Genomic DNA, 23,040 nt, shown 5'->3' with positions numbered 1-23,040 from the left:
GATTCCATGTCAAGGGTAGACAACTTTCTGTCTTCTTTCAGCAGGCAATTATGCTTTTAAAGGTGCTGAGGGCAGCCACCAAAACAAGTAAAGCTATCGATTTACACATTAATTCTCAATGACTGTCGAAAAAGTTGTAATGGATGATGAAGTCTCATTAGTGGTAGCAGTGACCATGGCAACAGATCAGAATCAGATCCTTGTTCTCTTCTGTACATTTTGCCCGTCTATCTGATCACCCAGATAATGAGCAGGGAGCTGCTGAGCTCACCTGACTGGCCAAAAGCCTTTCAGACATCTCATTAGAGAAAGAGAAAAAGGGAGAGACAGAGAGCCAGGCAAAAAAAAAATAAAAAAATAGACCATAGAAACCAGTTTGAGCAACATTTCAATAGCTACCAAGATTTATGTTAAAAGCCTTGCTTCTAAACACATACAAAGACCCTTTCTTTAAAATATATGCATCTATTTAGGCTACATCTTGAAGTGTTGTACTGTAAGCAGATCACCATTTTATTTTGGGTTGGTTTTTTTATTACTAGACAGTCTTGGCTCCCTTTTGAGGCATTTAGACAGATCAAGAACTGGACTGTCAGATGAAAGTTGTTTATCAGAGAGGAATTTTATTGACCCACTAAGAGCCTTGATATGAATGATAGATTATAAAAGTAGTTTCCAGTTTGTTTCCAAAAAGTCATCGATTATTGAAATTAATCAATCAATCGATTAACCGACTAATCAGTTAATTACTAATTAAAACAATCCAAAACTGAAAAAGAATACTTTCAAGCCATGTTATATCTTGACTTTTAACATTAACTGAAAATGCTAAGAATACGGCGGGCAGCAATGCACCAACAGTCAAATCAATACCAAAAAGTGAACAAGTGAAAAAGAATACAGTGTGGTTGTAACTTTGGACTGTGAAGTTGAATAATACAATTTTAATGTTGCACTTTAATGTGAAAATCCAAGACAACTCCGCTTATTTAGCTAGCAGGTTAAGCTAACTAGCTAAATATCTAAATATCATGGCGAGACGTGTCTCCAGAGCGCCAACGTGCTTCCTCTTCAAATGTTCATGCATGACAGACGTTCTTCCGTGATACCTGAGGTCGGCTTTACAAAACTTGCTGTTAATCTTTTTTTTCTGGGTGTCGAGGGTGAAATGCTCCCAGACCCTTGACACTTTTCGACGAGAGGACGATAATTCAGCCGCAGCAATTTCACTAGGTTTATACAGGTCATCTCCCGTTATTATTTACCCTAACTCGCATGAATGTCTAAGCAGAGATAGGTTGGAAGTGAGATGACTCACTCCATACGAAAAATAATATTCAGCTCAACAGCGTGAAAAAGACGTGTGATGACGTAAATCGACAATTAAATACGTCAGCGACTGATTATGTTATCGATTTTTGTCGACAACGTTGACTAATTGTTGCACCCTTATCACATTCATGTAAATGTTCCTATGTACCCTCCACCAAATCATTAATGCAGATGAACAATACCCTTAGGAAAGGTTTATTCAATGGCATTGCCCTTTTCCAGCAGAACAGTGAACCTGCCACAGTGTAAAGTATGTTCAGGTATGACTTGAAGAACATAATGGAGAGGCCACCAATGCTGTCTTTTCATCCTTTTATTTTTTCTGAATCTGAAAAAAAAGAAGCCCTTCCAGGTTTGGTTTTTAACTAAAATGTAGCCTCAGATACAACAAAGATAAAACTCCCATCCCTGTCTTTGTGTGAGGGAGGACCTGGTTTAATCTGTGGAAGGGAGGCTAGGACACTCTCAGAGACTCATGTATTAGAACGCACACGTGTGCATTAACTTATATGGGCGGATGCCTGGCCATCACAAAAGAGGAAAATACCGGTTACACAGAAAGAGACTGGCTGCAGGGTTAGAAGATCATCAATACACCACAATTTCTTGTCAGAAAACAGTTGTATGCTGCTGTATCGAGTTTTGAAATCTAAAGGTTGGACATAGAGTACATGATTATGGTTTCAACATGAAATACATGGTTAATGATTGGCGAAAAGTACATGGCTTGTACACATGCAAAATATATGATTATTATGTGAAATCCTTTGTTCATTACATTGCTCGTTCCTCACCTCCTTGCTGGTATTTTTGCATTGTGGGTTCTCAACCTCCTGCTCCACCTCCACTTGACATTAACATGTGGATGGTTGGCAAAAAACACAAACGAATGTTTCTGTTGTTGAACAAGGCACAGCTAGTACTGAAGTGTCTATCCTCAACATGTGCTTTTCTACCTCATCCTACCGCTTTAAAATACAATCTGCATCTGATTATATTGTGTTCAATGCAAACAATAAAGTATTAAAAGACACAAATAACAAGAGGTTCGTGAGAGCCATAACCATTATGTGAGTAACTTCTTTCCCTTTTTTGTACTTATTGCTGCAGCCCAGCGAATTCAAACTGTCAAATAACCTTACTTTATCCATTGTCATCACGATTCTGTTGTGTCCCAGGAGTCTAAGACTTAGGTGTCATACCTCAGATAAAAACACATTACTCCCTGTCTGCCCCTACTTTCCTCTGCGGTACCACAAGGTTAAGCTTGCCAATAATCCAGGGCCTGTCAAACCTTCCTCCTTTTCCATCTATCTCATGCTTTTTGCCATGTTGTGTCTCTAGTCTTTATTATTGAATAAAAAATCAGGAATTTCATGCATTTAACAACCAAATCTCAACATTTTCTATGTTGTAAATGAACGTGGTGAGAATTTTATTACTCCATCTATATATTTCAGTGCTGGAATGAACTAGAAAACAATCAGTTGATTTTCACCACTACAGACCTCTTACAATGTGTTTTTAGTTTTTCTGTCCTCAGGATAGTGTACGTCCATGTCTTGTTATATGTGCCATATATCTGAATAGATCTGTTTGAACCATATTTGTGCATTATATAGTGACGCTTTGTTTAATTTGTTAAGCTGTTAGAGTCAACTACTATTGATCATTTTTGTAATACACTAGTTTCACATTGTTTCAAAGTGTGTTGTTGACGGTTTCATCACAATCAGTCAAGTTGCACCTGCACCAGGTGCGAGTTATGATGCACACATTTTACTGTACTTTATTTTCATAAAATTTAGTACAGTTTCGATGCTGAGTTTTAAGAAGCTGCCTTTAATTCTTGATAACAAGTGTGCACTTGCCTGATCAGCGTTAGTGGCAGTACAGATCCACCATAGATTCCTCAGTCTAAGTAAAACTTGTATTTCAGTATATGCATGTATTATGAGAATAAGCCAGGGAGGGGCAACCACCTCAATAAATACTAATCAGATACTGGAAACATTATAACCCATTTGAACATGTCCAATTTGAGAACGCTAACAAAGACACTGAAATAAATATAGAAACAACCAGCGAAAAGTCAGCAGCCCTTGCTATAAACCAATGCTTTCAGCTAAAAGTAAAGACCTTATGAGGGAAATCTTGGCATTTTGGGTAATTGATGGCCTGCCATTTGCTATAGCCCATACCACACAGTACTGAGCAGACGTTACTTGCTTAATCTTGTTCATCCCACACACACAACTTGCTGAAAGCAAGTCACATAGTTTTACCAGCAGTTTACCAGCAGATACGTGAAATTCAGGTGTAACTTCTCTTGAATTTTCTTTACTTTTGGATTGCATTTGTACAAACATCTTTGTCCTCTCACCAGAGTACATTAGTGTAGATTTCAAGCGACATAGAAGGCTCTGTTTCATGCTACAGTTTTGGGAAAAATGGAAAAGTTATTTATGACAAATGTTTTATCATGAAAATGGCAGAACTTTTCAATTCAGACAAGAAAATTGTATTTGCTGCATCTCTAATTATAGGGGCAGGATATCTGATGTGAAACACCAGCTGTACATATATGTGCGTGTCTTTCTGCCAGTTGTGTGCATATCGTAATTAGTTCTCGTCTTCAAAGTAATCTGCGTTACTTAATCTGCTTTACTTAGCTGTTTTGTTCTCATTTTGCTCTGATTTTAATCAAGATCATGTTCCACCCTAATGGAGGTTCACCTGTGAAACATAATTTAGGAAAGTAGATTCTTCTCAGCAGAGAGCTGCTGAGGCATAGCATGTGCAATTGTTTGTAACTACTCTGAAGCAGGTTTGCAGCTCATATGCAGTTCCATGATAGAGTGCCTTGTCATTCCAGCCTTACCCAGTACATCCGTTTTTGCAGATTGTATTCTGGCTGATAGGAAACTCCAGAGCTGTGACCATCTTTCAGTCTCGACACACATCTTATAGTCTGCGAGATGGCACTCATACACAAGTACTCACATTTGCAGTGACCGAATCTAGAATCTGCTGTAAGTGTGAATCTGTTCCAGGTTTGCAGTGTGACTGAAAGTCTTATGGTTGCTTTTACCATATTTTTCTCCTCTCTTGTACTTACATCTCACGTCCAGCTTCAGTGAGCATCCACCCCAGTGTGGTTCTAAATAAAAAAGATTTTGACAGGCAACATGCTGGCTAAATCTCAACTGGCTCTCTTGCATTGTTTAAGAAGAATGCTGTGAGTCCCAAGAAGTAAAAGTAAGCAAAATGATCCGCTTAACACAGAGATGAATTAAGAACATTTTAGATACGTTTTAGTGAAGTATATGTCACGTTTTAGGTTTTGATTCATGTCTTGTCTCGTCATTTCCTGTTTTATTTTGAAATACTAACTGCTCCTCTCGTTTCAGGTACCTTGTCCTTCCTCTTGTGTCAAGTGTCTGATTGTCTTCCCTGATTCCAAAGTGTTTATGCCTGTTCCCCATTGCTCCTCATGTGTTCAAATAGTCTGCGTCTCCCTTGTCTTGTGCCAGTGTGTTGTAACTTGTCACCTTTCTCACTCTAGCGTCTTGTACCACAGAAATCCATAGGCCTGAATCCTGTAGGACTATGTCGGCCTGTAGTTGAGGGATCCTCCTACAGAGCTATCTTTGTTTGTAATTTATTCCATAGTCATAGTTTAACCACGGTAAGTTCATAGCCTGTTTTGTTCCTCCGTTTAGGAGTGATTTTTGGTTTATGTCAATGTTTCATAGAACCTACGTTAGAGGAGACATGCGTTTCAGTTATCGTTAAAGTTTCATAGTTCCTCCGCTAGTGGAGAGATTTTGTGTTTCGTTTGTAGAGATCTTTGTGCCGCCGTTAAAGGTGAGCCTAGTATTAAGAGTTAACTTTCATAGTACCTCCTCAAATGTAGTTATTGAGGAGAGTGCTTTAGGATATTCACAGCCCCTCGTTTTGCTCTGTTTTGGAGATCCTTTACTTCTTTATTGCAAATAAACACTCTTGCTTTGAAAAGACCCTGCACCTGTGTCCTCTATCCTCACGGCCCGTGACAGTATAATCCTTTCTTATATAGTTCTTTATGGATGAGAAATTATGTTTTGTTGTTATATATAGACTAAAGAATCACGACGTAATGTCATATATCTGTAAAACACGAACAACATTGGTGTACTGCAGCATGTTACTAAAACTCTGGTAATGTGTCAGTTAGCAGTGTTTTTAATTGACGTGAAAGCTCCTGTCACTCTTGTTATGTAGATGATTGCAGATTCAACTAAATCTTTAAGAAAACATTATATATTTATCTGACTTAAGTTCATTTCATTTCATATATTGAAAATAAACATCCGAGTGATTTAACAAAGTAACAGAGCACCAGATTATGCTGACATTATGCATTATTGATGGTTTTCTAGTGTTGTCAGCAGGTGGTTTCTCATCCATATTCATTCTGTTTTGATACTAAAAATGTTATCAGTGAGTATCATGTCTGCAAGGTTTATTCTGATTTAGCACAAATCAACATTAAGAGATTAGTTTTAGTAGTGGGATTTCTGTGAGCATCCTTTTTTCTTTCTTCCTTTTTGTTTTCTCTTTTGATCCCCCCCCCCCCCCTCAAGTTGCATTTAATGAGAAAGACTAAGAGAATTACTGTTCTATGATGAAAATTTTTGTATTTTGACTATTCATCTGAGTAATTATAAACATATAATTTTTTTCTCTATTTTTACTGCAGTGGCTTAACTTTAATAAAAATGTCTTTTCTTCTAGAGTCTGATAGTTATTTTTAGGGCATAATATCACACTGTCATCTGTTGAAATGTAATTACCTGCTCATATGTAGTAATAAATAATTCAGAGTCATTTATCTACCCTGCACTGACACAGAAAGCTACAGATCACGAACACAGAATGAATACCTACAGATTGATGATGAAAATAAGGAAGCAGAATAGTTAATTATCTCCCACATGAATAAGCAGTCCCTAATAATCACCTTTCATTATCACCTTTCAAAGCTTATTGAATAGCTTTGATCAGGCCATTGTGTCAAATGGTTCAAACCACTTTTATTAGGTCTAAAAAATTACCCTGACATCATATTATGCCAGTTTTCCTGCAGCAGAGTTACCCTCTTTTCAACAAATATGTAAAATAACCACCTGTTATCTGTCCAGCTTTGTCAAACAAAAAGAAGTGTGTGTTTGAAACATGGCATTTAATTGGTCTCTAAAGCATTGATCATAAAATAGTGCATACACATATCTGATACAAGTCCACAGACCAGTTTAAGCAAGTTAACAACTACCATTGAGGAGTATTTCTCCTCTGTGTATGTAGCTGCAATAAGTCTGCACTTGACCCTCCCTGCACACTTTGAGCTGCTCAATCCTTGCTAGCTCTTAAGGTTGACTTTTTAGACTATGGAGGCGAAGAAACTTTTCCCTTGATTGGCTATTGCGAGTTCATATTAGGGCTAAAGAACATTAGCTTTGTCAATTCCTTTAGTTTGATGTGTACACATGTAGTGATATAATTGTTCTGATAATGCTAAAAAAAATTATAATATTGTTAGTATTTTTGTGACCCGTACCGACGACTCTACTATTTGTAGTCACTAACAAAGCCATTCAACCGCAAACGCATTGGAATCCCTGTGACTGTCGAGTGCATTTGTCAGCACACGATGCAAACAGGATGGAATTTCTGCAAGCCAAATGGAAATGCCCCCTCAAGAGCATGCTTTTCTGCACACTGCTCTGCACAGTCGCAGTCCCTTGTAGATTTAGTTTTTCTGTCTCAACATTGCTCTAAATGCATTCGTATCAAATGCTCATGGCTGTTATTAACTTGCATAATTTTTATGACTAATAAACATCAAATCACAACTGTGTTGGTGGTGGTTTGGTCATTGAAAATAAGTCCTCTTTATATGGGACTTTATTTGGCAACTGTCTCATTAATTGCACAAACACATACATGGGCACAAAGTTTGTTATCTCAAGTTTTCTCCTGCATGTGTGAAAAAGATAAATCCTCAGTTGTAACTTTTGTATTCTGCCAGAGCAGCACCAGCATTTAGCTGGAGAAATTAGACTCATTAAGTTTCAGCTGGCCCCTGTAATGATTGGTATACCACATATCTATCTAATGGAACTAGCTAGCTAGCTAGTTAGTTTTGAAGACCTCTCTATCCTAATTGGACTTGAAAATGGTAATTGACTTGACTATGTACGTTATATTAACAAACCCTTCATAGGACATTTAATTAAAGTTCATCAATCTTTGAAAATAAAGAGCATTTGAAGTTGTGTTGCCATAAATTAGAAAATCTCACAAAGAATATTGTAATGTTTAATCATCATAAAAAGAAGTTTGAGCAGCTACAAAGACATATAATTAACAATCTTGTATACCATGTTGTGTTGGTATACTACATATGAGTGACTTGAAGCCCTTTGCTAGCTACCTCAGTCACCCAGCAGTTTATGAACTCAGGAGATTGTTTCTGGAGGAAAACGGTATTTTTTTGTGACATCTCCATAAAATGTCTTGATGAACAATCTTTATGTTGGTTGTCATGCTTTGTGATTATGAAATATTAATCAGAGTGCATGTTACAATGTTAGTAGTGCCTCATTTCATCACTTTGGTAAATTATGTGCCATATTCAAATACTTGTTCACTGGCCAGAATAAATCTTCTCTGTTTGCTGACACAGCAGTTAGTGCTCCATCGTTTTTGTCACTTGATGTTTCAAATCTTATTTTTATGGTTCCTTGGAAAAAAGAAAGTGTCTCCCTCAAAACCGAGCAAGCTATCCCATAATGGTGTTTGAATAGATAATGTGAGATGATTTATCTTACTTTGCCATACTGGTGTTTGCAAATTGTATTTTCATGCAGAGCAAAGAAAATGGGGCCTCTTTAAGAGTAAGCAGAATGCTTGATGATAAGAATATATGTACGCATCATAAATCTATCTAAGAGCCTTCAGCAAACAAAATATGTGTGGTTTGCAGAGGGAGTCTTGATGAAGCAATTCAAATTAAAGAACAAAAAGAGAGTAAACGAGAAAAGTGGAACATGAGCAGACTTGCAGAGAAAGGAGGATGTTGTCTTTGGGAGGAAAAAGCATCGAGGAGCAGAAGAGACTAAAATAACACAGAAAGCAATCAGAAGAAATTTGTTGATAAAGTGTCATAATTGTGTCTTAATATCTGTTAGAGTTACTGATCAAAGAAAGGCAATGTTGCTGGATAATTCATACCTAGAGTTTGGATGGCTTTTACCTATATGTATCCGATGAGTGTTAGATGCCAATGACACACACAGTTTTCTCAGTGTTATAAAAGGAATAGATATTAATTTCTTACCATCTATATGGGCATAGGGATGTTCCAAAGATGGACTGAAGAAACCTTTTTCATTAATTTCCTCTCAACTTCAGTCTTTGTGGTCTGTCTCTCTGTCTTACTGTATCTACATTTATATTAGCCTTCTAATTTGTTGTACTATTGTTGGAAATGCAAAGTGGATGTGTTGCATCTACAATGTTAGTACTGTGTCCCTTTTTTGTGGTGTTGGGTCAAGTCATCATGTAGGACTCACACAGGGGTTAATGTATTAGCATTCACCCGATGGATACATACAAAAAGCGTGCATTACATATGAATTTACTCAGATATTTACAGCATATGTGTGCAAGGTTATGATGGCAATCATAGAAAAGGAATTTTTCTCTTCCCTGACTTGGAAATAACAGTTTTACAGTTATGTTAAGAAAGCAAGTGAGGGAGAGAAGTGATCAGCAGTGATGATTTTAACAGCGGGAACCCATGGTTGAAATGATATACACTATGCAAATGTATGAGCACATTAGTGGTGGAAAACACTTGACTTTGTTTCAACTACACTCATATAGCAATCTCCAAACTCATCGTACTGTTAATACTGCAATTGAGACAGGAATTACCTGAAAGTGAAACCAAGCATTAAAGGCTTGTTTTATGATATTTGACCTTGTGCTCTCTGGGTATTTGCTGCTTCTGTAATTGAAGAGTGTGAGGTACACATGGAGGGCTGTTCATTTGTGCTTCTTACTCTCTCCCAGTTTGTAATGTTTGCTACTTGTAAAGTTAATCCCAGTGCTAAATCACCATTCAAAAGTTAATACAGGGTTATTATAGTCAAAGCCAAAGTTTACTTTTGGATCACAGATTGTGCTTTTAAGTGAGCTGTCACAGCATTCTCAGGTGCCTGGAATGGCAGTTAGCAAATAGACTCACAGAGCAATTTTTATGGTCACTGCCCATTAGGTTTTCAGAAGAGACAAATGCGTGGTTGATTATGTTCTTGGCTATTTCGAAGACAAAAAGCCACTCACAAAGCAAGTGTACCTTGGGCTTTTAGATGTGTCTGTGTACAACACCTGAGGCGAAGTTACCTGCTGTGTATGCAGCTGTGTGTTCTCAGGAATAGATTTATTTTTACTCCAGACTACTGGCATCCTGGTTTATGGTTGGTTTTCATTGCAGCATATGCAATTATGTAAATCCCACGATATCTGTTTGTGAGCTTGGGAATTTTTCATCACTCAGCCCCTTGCTTGCTACCTCACTCACCCAGCAGTTTATGAACTCAGGAGATTGTTTCTGGAGGAAAATAGTATATTTCTTTGTTACATTTCCATAAAATCGCGGATCTTTGGTTGTAAAAGCTGGGGCTTACAAAAAAGCATTTCTTAACAGAAAGAGGGTTCACAGTGTCTGTTTTAGTCGTAAGCGTGATCTCAAACTAATCTATATGTGACACATAAACTAAGCATGTCATGTTAAGGAAAGTCTCCGTGGGCTCCCCTCCTGACCCCACCCTTTTGTTTTGTAGAGGTATTAATAACAATAAATTCCATTTTCTGAGCCAGAAAAAAAGTGTAGACTGCCTCGTGTTGGGGATGAGTTGCTTTCTCACATGGAGAAGTTTAAAGTGTTTTGAGTTAAGGAAGACTATGGTAGGAGACTTCAGATGCAAGTTGCCAAAATGTGCTTCTCTGAGTGGTGTACCTCGGCTTACCCTGAGAGAAGGAGGAGCAACGTGACATGGTTTGGATATCTTCTTACAGGTTAGGTGTTTTGGATCTTTTGGTAACTAAAGACATGCTCTGTTTCTTGGCTGGATAGGATACACCTTGGTATTGGTGTCTCCACCCTGGAAAGATGGAGCCGGTGGTCATAGAAAGGGAGGTCTGGGCAGCTCTGCCTAAACAGTTGGTCCTGTGGTTTGAATAAATCAGCAGTTTGGATATGTGAATGTATTCAAAGATACATTTTCAAAGTGTATTTCACTGGAGTTAACATGATTGTTTTTTTACAAAGTATTTGTTTTTGTCAAGGCTGCTTCATTGTGTTCTGACGTGTGGAATCTCTCAAAGCTAGATAATGAATTCTGACAATTTGTATTCAAAGGAATTTTGGAACATTTCATACATTAAATCTAGGGCAACTACTTTTAGATTTATTGTGAAATCGTCTTGAAATTTTTTTTTCTTTTGTTCCTATTAGTTTATCACACGTATCCGTTTTGATGCCACACAACAGAAAGGTAGAACATTATTTCCCATGGCTGCAGCTCAGCACCAGAAACACATAGAACCATTGACAGTTTATGAATGCGTGGCACATTTACTCGTTTTACCCAGAGTCACCTTACCCAGCACTTCCATTTCATGGCCTTCTGCCTCCAAGATAGACAAACGTTCAGGGTGCTCCAACCCATTAAACCCACAGTATTGAATTCCCTCTTGTTTTCAGGCATTCAAGTCAATCACTATTCATTCCTTTACAGCTTATTGATCGTACAATATCTATGTCTTCCTGACCTAGCCATCCAAGAGCCCTTGTTGAATACATACATCACTTCTCTCTAAAGGACTTTCTCCAGTTTTTCTTTTTCATTCTACCATCACTATCATGTAAAGTGATGGCTGTCACCCATCCCTCCTCTGTGCTGTACCCACACTTGCTCGTATTCAGCCATCACCCTCCTTCAACATCAGCCTTTTCCATTTCATACTTCTCAGCCTGCATGCTTTTATGGCCCTGTAAAGCTGGCGCTGTGGGGTGCCACAGTGATGTGTGTCTGGGGGATATTGACCCGCTGAGACACTGAAAAAGAGCATGTTGTAGAAAAACATTTTCTGCTCTTTTAAAGATTAACTGCTTTTGTTTTAGATGGGATTTGGGGGTATTTTTCTTTTATCTGAAGAAACTTAGGTACTAACCTATATACACGTTACACAACATTTAATCTTATTCATCTTTATTTTCATTCAAACACAAAAGTCTCCACTGTCTGTTTCACTATATAACAGACATTGCTGACTGTATCTGTTGTCTCTTTTTTTCGTGACTTAGTGACATTTCTGTCCACGAGCTGGTACTGTCTTGCTGTGTTATGTCAAAGGCAACGGTCCGTTAGACAGTAAACACGTGTGTGTGAATGTGTGACTGTGGTAGCTCTACTGGTGAGCATAGGGGTGTGTGAGGTTTTGTAAATGTGTAGAAATGGACTTTTCCCAGCAGCCTACTTTTAGCACATATTTTGCTGCTCCCACATCAATGCTTGCTGCCAACAGAAAATCAGCAGTTTTTACTCAAGAAAGGCAGATTTAATGTTTTTGTTTTGTGATACAAATTAATTTTAATCATGTGTACTTTAATACAAGACAAAATGTATTATGTAACTGTCCGTATGACTTTCTGAGTTTGGTTTTGTAATCAGATCTTTTGCTCTTATTTCTTTTACAAAATCACTAATGCAATTCCTGGTATTGCTTTTCATGTACTTCCTATACTGAGCACCAAGAAAGTCATTATATGGGAATCAGATATTTGCTGTCTTTCTGTGGTTAATGATAACTCAAGACTCAGTCGTGAACTGATGAGACAAGTGTTAACAATAGAACTCAGGCTTTAATCTATTTATATCCATCCTGCCAGTTGGACATCTTGGCCACCCAACAATACATAGAGCAGATTATCATAGATGAATAGTACGTTTTTAACAGTTTGTTACTGTTAGAAAGGATCAATAACTGTGACTGTGTATGCATTAGAACTGTTTGGTGATAAGTTAATAAGATTCCTGCTTTGTTGTTTGCCTACGGATCACTTTGGTCACAGTGGATGATAAAACAACACTGATTTGCAGCATTGAAAACAACCATTCGCAGCAGGGTACCTCATCTCTGGAAGCTACCGCTCATCCAGTTTAGAACTGATTTGGATTTTATTTACGTAGCTTAATATCACAAATTTACCTCCAGGGGCTTCACAGTTTGTTCAGTATACAACCCTGTCTGCCCTTAGGGCCTTATTTCAAGCAAGGAAAAACTCTTTAAACTGCCTTTTCAAAATGGCAAACAAATTCAAGAAACCTCTGAGAGAGCAACAGAGGAGTGTTCTCTTATATAAGCAATAAACATGCATTAGATGTGTGTAGAAAATTGAAAAAAACAGCACATTGACATAAATATAGCGAGAAAGCAATGTCTGAATCTCCTGAAATATTAAAATCAATATTGATTAAATACATGCATTCACACAAGAAGAGTGAGTGCTAGCGGCACGGAATAATGGGCACTTGTATGTTGGAGAAAACAGTTTTGAAACTCAACAACATTTAATGGGTTCATCCTGTGCCTTTGCTTTACCTATCCACCAAGTTTCTTAAGAAATTCTGCTCTGTAGGTATTGCCTAATCTTGGTGACAGACAAAAACTGATTAATAGCAAAAAGCAGAAAGTACAGCTTCTTTGCAAGTTGCAAGGCAACATTTGATTAATTTACTAATGTGTGTAATAACTTTGTGCTAACATGCCTCTAAGCAAATTGACTTTTCAGAAAATGACATTCCCAATCTGTTATTTAACCAGAATCTATATGTATGTGTAAGCTGGCATAAAGTATAAAGTATCATATTATGAACTACGTATGTCTATCATTTATAAAACATACATTTTCAAAACTGAACCAGCCTAGTAGTTCTCTATCTCTTTCCTCCAAGTAAGTGTCCTGTCATGAATAGCCACTTTTTAAAAAAAAAAACATTTTCCTGTTTGCACCACACTCTGAGAGACCCAGTACTCCGAAAGAATAACGATGAATAAAAGATGATAAGGTTGTCTGTGTGCTTAGTACAATCTGTAATCTCTTTGCAGTGATAATTCATGTGGGCCTGTGTAATATGCCTCTTTTCCCTCTTAACGTTGTCTAAATCTTAATCTGAACAATCATGACCCAGAGTACAAATACTCCATTACTGTATGAAAACTCACCAATCTCCACTGAGGCCATTTTAATTCAGATGCAGTAAATATTTGAATTTGTGACAACCAAACATATTTCTGACTATCCTGCTATTTATGGACACTGGAGAATTGGACGTTAATAGACAGAAGTTAAGTGCCTCCCCACCCTTCTTGGTCATGATGAATTGTAAAGACACAGAAATTTAACTCTGGTCGTCTGCTGAGTATACTGTAAATATACTTACATTATGGACCCAAGGGCTCATTTGTGTGTTTGCATGTATTAAAAGGTAAAATGAATGTAGGGGCTAAACTTTATATCAATGCCACCACCTAGTGGTCAATAAGAAGCAATGACTGTTTGAACAATAAAACTGCAATAATCACATGACTACAAAAATGTGAATCACATGACATCAGGCCTTCAAAGTCACCAGAACAGATGTTTGTGTTTCCCTGTGTCGAAAAATTATTATTGGGTTAACACAAGAAATTCAACATCTACATGTTTTTTTTTTCAAATCTCTAATGTCTCTCTTATGTCAGCAAATACTTAATAAATCCTGGTTATAGAAACAACCCTTTTACCAGAAACACAAGATGAACAGGCTGACTTTCCTGTGCTTTTAAACTAACCCTTTAAAGTAAGTTTAGCATCAGAGATACTTACTTTGTTGGTATTGTTCTTGATCTTATCTAAGAGTGTTGGTTTTTCTTTCATCTTTTATCCCTAGGGACCAGTGATCCATATGTGAAGTTTAAAATTGCAGGGAAAGAAGTGTTCAGAAGCAAGACGATCCATAAAAACCTCAACCCAGTGTGGGATGAGAGAGTAAGCCTTCTGGTGGAAACCCTGAGGGACCCACTCTATGTCAAGGTACAGCATTTTCATCTTGCCTTAATCTTTGGGTTAGTTTACATTAAATTATAGAGGTTGTTGAGGTGTAGTTTGGATCATTATCAATTTCTAGAAACCATCTGCTTTTTATCAAGTAGATCACATTGAAATTGTTAGGTTTTACGTATAAGGACATAGTTAAAAACAAATTAGCAGGACTTAGTATTAGGTGAATATCCAGATGAACAACAACTCATTACATTGTGTCATTATTTATTTAACAAAAACTAAGCCAGAAGGCAGAAGCAGTATGTTGGAGTAAGTACACCCTTAGTGCTTTCTTAGGAATTAAGAGGATAAGTGGCAGTGAGGTGCAGCTAATCAAATGTGCTTGGTTGATTGATCATCAGCAGGTGCGAGCACCTCTATAAAAGCAGAAGTTTCAGCCGTTTGCTGGTCTGGAATGTTAAAGTGTCTTAACACGACTGTGTGAGGGAAGGACAGCAACAACGACTTTTAGAGAAGTATTTTATGTTGCCATCAATCAAAACTGTTTCTTAACAACGTGGAGACCATCATACAGTGAGAAAGATCCACAAGTGGAAAAAATTCAAGACAGTTTCCAATCTTCCCAGGAGTGGATGTTCTTGCAAGGTCACCCCAAACTGTGCAATGCTCAGAGACACTGCCAAAAACCCAGTAGTTCAATATCACACTCTGCAGGCCTCACTTTGCATTTGAAATGTTCCAGTTTATGGTAGGACACCAAAACAAATTAATCGTTTTATAAAGAGGAGTAGGTCAAAATTCTTCAATGATGTGGGAGATTTTGGCTTATTTGTTTGTGAATAAAAAATAACAAAAGAAAACCCATTTTCTATACCTTCTTAATCCACTGGGATGTTGGAGCCTATCCCAGCCACCATCAGGTGAAAAGCGGGTTACACCCTGGACAGATCACCTGACCATCATAAGGTCGCCAGCTAAATGCTTGGTTCTGTTTGTAACATGACACTCAGCCTCTAGTTTGTTTTACTGTAACTACGAAACTTATTTGGTGGCACAACAGGTTTCATATTTAACGTATCTCTCTTCGCTGTTAATTCAACACTGAATCCTGGTCAAAAGGGCTGCTTTTTGTTCAGGTTTCCAACTATTTAACAGTTTTATACTCAACAGATTTAATTGTATTATGATTAAATTTGCTGATAAAAATGCCAACATTTATAAATTGACCGGCTTCGAAGATGACAGTGAGCACTTTTTTATGATGTTGCTGTTTTGGATATAATTGACAGAAATAAGATAAATAAGTGTTTTTTATGGACAAATTCATTCATAACCTTCAACATAAAATGCTCCAGAGTAGTGTGTGTGTTCAGCCTAAGTTGTCAGGGAGATCTATCCAGAATAGATGGAAAGAGTTTAGGTTCACCATTCGTGACTAAGTCCAACTAACTTTGTAGTGCCCTTCTCTGGCAATGATTAGATGATTTGTATATTATGTCCCAATACATCAAACCTTATAATCAAATATTTTTTTTACATGACTTTAACTCTACACACATTTTTGCCTTTGTTCATTGTTACCAGATATCTCAATCTCAACTTAATAAATTCACAGGACTTTAATGAAAAATATATATATATAAATTTATCAGACTTTTATTGACATTTACAAAATAGTAATTGAATTTGAACAAGGTTCAAAGTCCTGGGGTCCACGGGACAAAATTACTAATTTGGAGTTAACTTGAGGCTGTGCATGCATGGTTTTTCATTTCCCTTGTTTACGTGTTAGCCCTGTGGTAGACCTGTCCAGACGGTATCCTCTTGCTAGCTGACATCAGTGATATGCTCCAGCAACACCCACCTCTCTGTGACCAAGAACAGGATGTAGTGGGCGCAGAAAATGAATACAACAGTGCACCATCACTTCAATATCTGCCTGAGTTTTCTGAGAAATATTTCAAGCATTTATCTGTAAAAAGCTTTATTAAAGCTGAACTTGCCTCCACTGTTTACATAAATGTAAGTGTCTTAACTGCATAACAAACTGATGAGACTACTACTCAAAGCTCTCTTCTTATTACCTTCTGCTTTACATGCAATGCTTATTAGGCTGTTCATTGTTTGAGCGTTTTTTAAGCTTTGAAATTTGTGTTATCTGTTTTAACAATGAATGTGAACAAACCAGAAAAAATAAAACCAAGTCAAAGTCTTATCTCTTTGCCCCCAAAGTTTTGGATGATGTCTTTTTTTTTATTTTGAAATAGTTCAGAACAAATATGATACACTATCATCAGTCTAAAAATGAGGTGCCCAAATAGCTTTATTTTGATGCAAAATTTGAAAAGTTGAAAAAGACTGTTGACAGTCAGTGTATATTGTGTCTTTGTAGGTCTTTGACTATGACTTTGGACTTCAGGATGACTTCATGGGCTCAGCCTATCTCTATCTGGAGTCACTGGAACATCAGAGGTCTTTTTTTTCAACTAACACCTTACACAGCCTAACTCTCTTGCTTTCCTCTTTACTAAACTGTTACATGTACTCTTTTTCTCAGCTTAGTGTAATTAAAGAGCTGTATTGATTGCGAAATTTCCCTGGTGTTCAGGGAGATGGTTTCGTATAGATTCAGCAAATAGTGAGGCCAAGAGTATGCTCTGAGATCACTCTCCAGGCTTTTTTTTTTGTCTCTTTGGTGCAGCCTTCTTGATCAAATATAGCCTATGATCTCCCTCTAGTGGCGGACTTTGGTTATTTTCTTCATTACCTCAAACGTGTGTTCAATGATGCGAACACAATATTTAGTGTGGTGTTTTGTTAACTCAAGCTCAAGTTACCCAAAGTACTCTGAGTTGTACTACAGTGTGTGTCGGAGCATTTAGAGTAAAAATCCTATATAGAAGAAAAAAAACCCCAGAAAGACTGCTTATGAGTCGCAAGTCACATGTTTAGGCCCATTTAGACTTATTTTTTTGAAGAGAAAACCATTGCTTTTAATACTCCAATCTAATCAAGTGTTAGTGCAGACTTTTTGTGATAGTAATGTGTTCAGTATATCATTTTCACAAAGGATGTTTTATAATGTCATTATGGGAAAATCATGGGTGTAACTTTAGGTGAGGCAGTTTTAGAGCTTCTGTATATTTATTCTTGGCTCACTGTTATGGATTACAGGGACATGTAGTGAAGCTGAGTCATTATTAACAATTGTGTATCTTTTTTCACAATTAGAATTTCAAATTTGCTATCAGAATATCGTGTGCTTATGAATATGTATTAATAGAAGAGTCACTGACACATCAGGTTTTTTTATGTGAGCATGGTTGTCTGTGCATCCTTGTAGGACACTGGATGTGACGCTGGACCTGAAGGACCCACAGTACCCTGAACATAACCTGGGCAGCCTAGAACTGGCTGTCACTCTGTCACCGAAGGAGGGGGACACGAAGGACGCTGTAAGTGATGAACTACCTTTTCACCTCTCTATTTTCAAATGCACAGCAGATATCCTCTTTATTCTCAGGAATCATTCATTCATATTACACTGGCACTGCTAAATATGATCAGCTGCTCTTTAAAAAACAAACTAACTAATATACAACGATAAGTTTAAATAAGTTGTAGATTGTTGATCAAGTTAAGTTAGATGATAAATTGCATTTCCATAAATCACAAGCACAGGCAAGCAATGTTAAACTAGAACATGCTCAGTTCATTCAGCCTTAGTTACTGGAAACTTTATAACTCAGTAAACACAAATGCAAAAATACAAGTATAATTAATATGTTGTGCAAAAAAGTTTAATGTTCAAAGAGCACTGAATCCTCTTTTTTGTGCCTCTGTGGACACGCTCTGTGTTTCAAAGTTGCATTTATTTCTGTTCAATTATTTGTTTGGCTAATTGGACCCCTGCATGCTCTATTCGGAACAAGGCAGAGTCATGAGGGAAATATTTTATTCCTTTTGATCTGATGTCTTAATTCTGCTGCTTATGCAGTGCTGTAGTTCAGAGAGTCCACATTTGACAGAACAAATAAACTCTATTTAGGTTAAGCATCATTTTGGATTTCTCCAACTGTGAAGAGAATGAGTACAAGGTTATAATAATGCATTCTAACTGTTGCCATCTACTGGTATGGAAGGGTAAGACAAAGTATACAGCATAAAGATATACTGTTAAAAGAGAGAGAGTGAGAATGACACGAGGGGATTTTATGGAAATGTTAACAGATCTTTTTACATAATATATATTTCTATTCGCAACTCTTTCAGTCATGCTCACATTTATATCACTTATATAATATGTGTTTGGCAAAAATAGATGAGACTAAAGTTTGCAACAAAACGACTTGCATTTTCAAGGGCATTTCTCACTTTTCCGGTACAAAATGTTTTTCTTCTGTGGACAGCGATGTGCAATGTTTGCAACTATTGTTCAGCATAACTTTTCATATTTGAACCCTTCCAAACAATCAAAGACCAATTAAACCAAGTGCAGCAGCTAAGATTGTTAGTTGCTGCATTATCTAGGTTTAGTAATGAAAAATGGTAAGAAAAAAGTACGAGCGATTAAACAAAATGGTTAGACTGTGAGGAAAGCTCAAACTTGATATACTCTGTGCATACCTGTGTCTGTCTCTGCATGTTTAGATGTATATGGCTTCCTCATAACGCCACATGTCAATTAAAAAAGCTTATACACTCTGCTTACTTACCTTGCATGATGATAACTGCCCCACTCTCCTCATTTGCCCGCACCAGGTTAGGGCTATTTGCTAAACTTTGTACACTCTTTCACCCTCTGGGCCTTCAGCTCTAACAGGAGACAGTGGGAGTGTGCTCTGTAACCGCTTTGTCTCATTTACAGACCATGCTTTTGAGAAGGAACTGGAAACGATCTAGTAAGGTAAACTAAAACAGCATGTAACTCCCCAAACTTCAGACTGTACTGTAATCCTGCTACCGACCACACTGCACCTCACCTATCCTTCCTCACTGGTGTTCTGGTACATGGATGGAGTCTCCCTGGCCCTGTCCCTTTCTCCCTCCTTTATTTCCTTCCACAGTGGTATTAGCCTTTTGTTTTGTTTTTTTAATTTTTTGTAGTTCTCATTATCACCAGCTTATTTTCCACAAGCTGCAATATACTACCAGCTCTTTGCACCACCGACAGGCTTGTAAACTTTGTTTTCGGAGTACGAGTATGACAAAGCATAAAGGTTAACTGTATTGATAGGTGTCAGGGCAAGTCATAAGTTATGTAGATGTGCATCAAGGGTGGAAGCAATGCATTACAATTAGTGACTTTACTTTGAGATATTGTTTGTGTATTAGGTCCTACTCTTTGAATCATGTTCTGAAGCACACATTGAGTTCCAGTAGACTTACAAAGTGCTTATTGTTGCTCTTCAAATATTTACACAAGAACATGGACAGAAAAAAAAGTTTTACAACTGAGCCATTTCCAGTGAAAATCAGTCAATGATATTAGTTAGTTCAGTATCTACTGAACCCTGTCAGCTGCCTAATTCATGCAGCGCTTCGGCTTGCAGTGTTATTTATCTGTGCTTCTTCCACCTTTGATCTGCAGTGTATTGCAGCACTTTTGTGAGAAAATAAAGCAATGTATTCACATTTAGGGGTGTGAAAGAGTCCTCTACAGTAAAATAGAAGTGAAATCTGAAAGTCTGATTTCTTTACTCATGGTTACCTAATTTTAGGACATTCTTGAAACCCCTTTCCATTAATTAGAAATCTTTGATTTTCACGTTTTTTTGAGTTCCCCACCTTGCCATAAATAAAGTGCTATATTTTGATTTTTTTAAATTGACTCTTCATGGCTGTCAGTTTGAACTGGAAGCATGCTGATGAGGGTGCTCCTTATTTGCTCATGCATGAAGCACCAAGCTGTTTTTTCCCCCTTTTTTTTCAACCAACTATGGCAATGTTGGATCAACTTTGTTTGCCCATGTTTCACTTCTGTTAAGGTATCCTGTCACAGAGAAAGTTCCTTTTTTGAAACTCAGTTTTACTTGTACCTGATCTTCTGAATTGCATCTAGAGGCATTGAATGTTTGTATAACTAACACTAGATAATTATGATATCCACCAACAGATATGCATTCACAGTGTGCCCAGTTTGAGCTGGGCACACATCCTATTTTACTGAGCTTCCTCAAACCAAGCTTTTGAAGCCTCCAAACTGGGCCACCCCACCTGTGACTGGGGAATTAGCTCAAACATAAACTAACAAATTATTGTGCTTTACCAAAATCTTAAAAAACAAAAAAGCACTGCTCCTGAGAGCCTTCCTGCTTACAGTTTCAGGTTACAGTTAATGCGAGTGCTGGTCCAACTGTAGACGATGCAAACTTTTCATATCGTAGTTTGAGGTAATTATTAGGAGCCAAAATCATTTTAAATCCAGGCCACTGACCTCACCACTTGGCAAATATTTGTGTTTCAGTACTTCAGATGTTTTTGTTCTTCCAGACAAATGTTGAAACCTGTGCAAAGGAATTTTAGGCATTAAATGAATGCTGCTTTCTCCTACAAGACTTTAAGCTTCTGATTATCTAGTTTCTGCTGTACTCTGTTTGGTAGATATGAGTTTCTTAAAATAGGAAATGGCCCATGTTGTTTGGTAACTAGATATGTGTAGCAATAAAAGCAAGGGAAAAGGGATTGTGCTCTAGGAGGACATAACTGCGACCTCTCATCATTAGCATACAGTAGCAAGTGAACTGGAGAAATTAAAGATGTGGGAGTTGCTATATGGGAGGTTGGCTTTATTGGAGGGAGCTATTTGCATTGTTTAATGTCTGGAGAATGGAAATTAAGAGGCTTCGTCTCTAGATCAAAGGCCTGCTCTTGCAAGGCAGGGTTTGTTCAGAGTTTAATGAAATTCACCCACAAAACAAAAGCTATGCTAATAAACTATGCCTAACGAGGAGGGAGGAAAGAGAAAGTGAGGGACTGAAGGAGGATGTGTATTTGTTTGACAAATAAATGCCCTGCTCTTTGTTTTAGAGAGGGATACTGACATGATTCAAAGAGGTTAAATAGGCCTGCAAGTGTTGAAAAAAAATTGTAGAAACTGGATTTAGAGAATGGAGAATGATCAATCTGAATTTGCAGAGCTGTCAAACTTTACAGTACAGACAGATGGAATAGAAAAATGTCTAGCATCTCACAAGTGGCTGTTTGATGCCAAGAAAACAGCCAACAAATCCTCTACTTATTTTGTATATGCAAATTTCTTTCTATAATACTTCAAATTTGCAAAAAAAAAAAAAAATCAGTCTGATGCAGTAAGATATAGATTCCAGCATAGTCTGTAAGCATTTTTATCCAAGTTAGATTCTCAGGTTAAACCAAATGTACCAAGAAATTCAGGTTGAAAGTTTTGCCTTTTCAATCTTGGAAAATGTTTTCATACCATCAGAGAAGGTGCAGCATTTTCCCAAAAACTGTTCAGAATTTAAGGCTTCTTTCAGAAAAAGTTGTTTTGTAATGTATAGTCATGTCCTTGCATGTCAGGTGAACTCACACCTCAGGAGTGCTTTGTATTAAATCGTTCTTGTTTCCTATTCAAACGTTATCTTGTGTGTTTTGCCTGCTTCTGTGTTGTCATATACATTTGATGTTGGTTATTTTCCATGTTTTGGGATCAGTTAATTCATACTGTGTATGTTAATTTTATGGATGATTATACAGTTGCTTGCATATGTGTGAATCTACTTGTATGTGAAATTGGTTCTTTAAATGCATGTGTGTTTGTTTGTGTGCTTGCTGCAGTATCAGAGTATGCGTCTGTCAGACGTGCACAGAAAAGCCCAGCTGTGGCGAGGAATAGTCAGCATTAGTCTGATAGAAGGTCGCAGCCTGCAGCCAATGGATGCTAACGGCCTCAGTGATCCTTATGTCAAATTCAGGATGGGTCACCAAAAGTATAAGAGCAAGGTAAAGACACTGCCTTTCATTTTTTCTTTCATTTGACTTTTCAACACATGAATTAAACAAGACATATATGTATACATGTAAACCCCAGTAAGTGAAATAAAAAAGGTTGATTTTTGTTTTGGGATTTTTTTCCTTCTCGCATTCCAGTGGAGCTGCTGATTCAGACTATATTTTAAACTGTTTTCATTAAAGTAAAATATGCTGTGCTTATTGAAACAGTGAATAACTGAAAATCCGTCCTCAGTACATGTACAAGCACATATCTTCACAGATAGGAAGATTCCCTTGCCCGCTCTTCTTGCTTTTAAAATAGGTCTACAATAAATTACTTTCTTATCACTCCCACACTTCTATTTCTAATTGACTCTCACATCTTCTGCCTTGACTTTACATACAGCAAGAAGGTGTCACCTTTCTGTACACGCTTTTTAGAATCCAAACGTTTTCACAATCTTGTTTTACTACATTTAATTTTCAGTCAAACTGAGTAAATGATTCACTTAAAATGGATGTATATATACAATATTACATACAGTACATGCCACTGAGTCATGTAGATAAACCAGTGTATATTATTTTGTTGTTAA

At 37.3% G+C, this 23,040-nt stretch overlaps 1 protein-coding gene across 5 annotated transcripts in view; it reads left to right on the top strand.

Annotated features, from left to right (window-relative positions):
- mctp1a (multiple C2 domains, transmembrane 1a) overlaps positions 1-23,040 on the top strand; it is a 123,745-nt gene that overhangs the window by 40,048 nt on the left and 60,657 nt on the right. For 3 of the 5 annotated variants that reach the window (XM_072388137.1, XM_072388135.1, XM_072388139.1), the window contains exons 3-7: positions 14,379-14,521; positions 16,884-16,963; positions 17,835-17,946; positions 19,359-19,397; positions 22,289-22,453. In XM_072388137.1, coding sequence (XP_072244238.1) covers positions 14,379-14,521; positions 16,884-16,963; positions 17,835-17,946; positions 19,359-19,397; positions 22,289-22,453 — 539 coding nt within the window. The remainder of the gene's footprint in view (positions 1-14,378; positions 14,522-16,883; positions 16,964-17,834; positions 17,947-19,358; positions 19,398-22,288; positions 22,454-23,040) is intronic. The other 2 variants (XM_072388138.1, XM_072388136.1) reach the window with 1 other exon arrangement.

Source organism: Leuresthes tenuis, unplaced genomic scaffold (assembly GCF_036924035.1).
Source record: "Leuresthes tenuis unplaced genomic scaffold, fLeuTen1.0.hap1 SCAF_6, whole genome shotgun sequence".
In the NCBI taxonomy this organism is placed as follows: Eukaryota; Metazoa; Chordata; class Actinopteri; order Atheriniformes; family Atherinopsidae; genus Leuresthes; species Leuresthes tenuis.
Note: the sequence above shows the minus strand (reverse complement) of the source record. Positions and strands in the feature narration are given on the sequence as shown.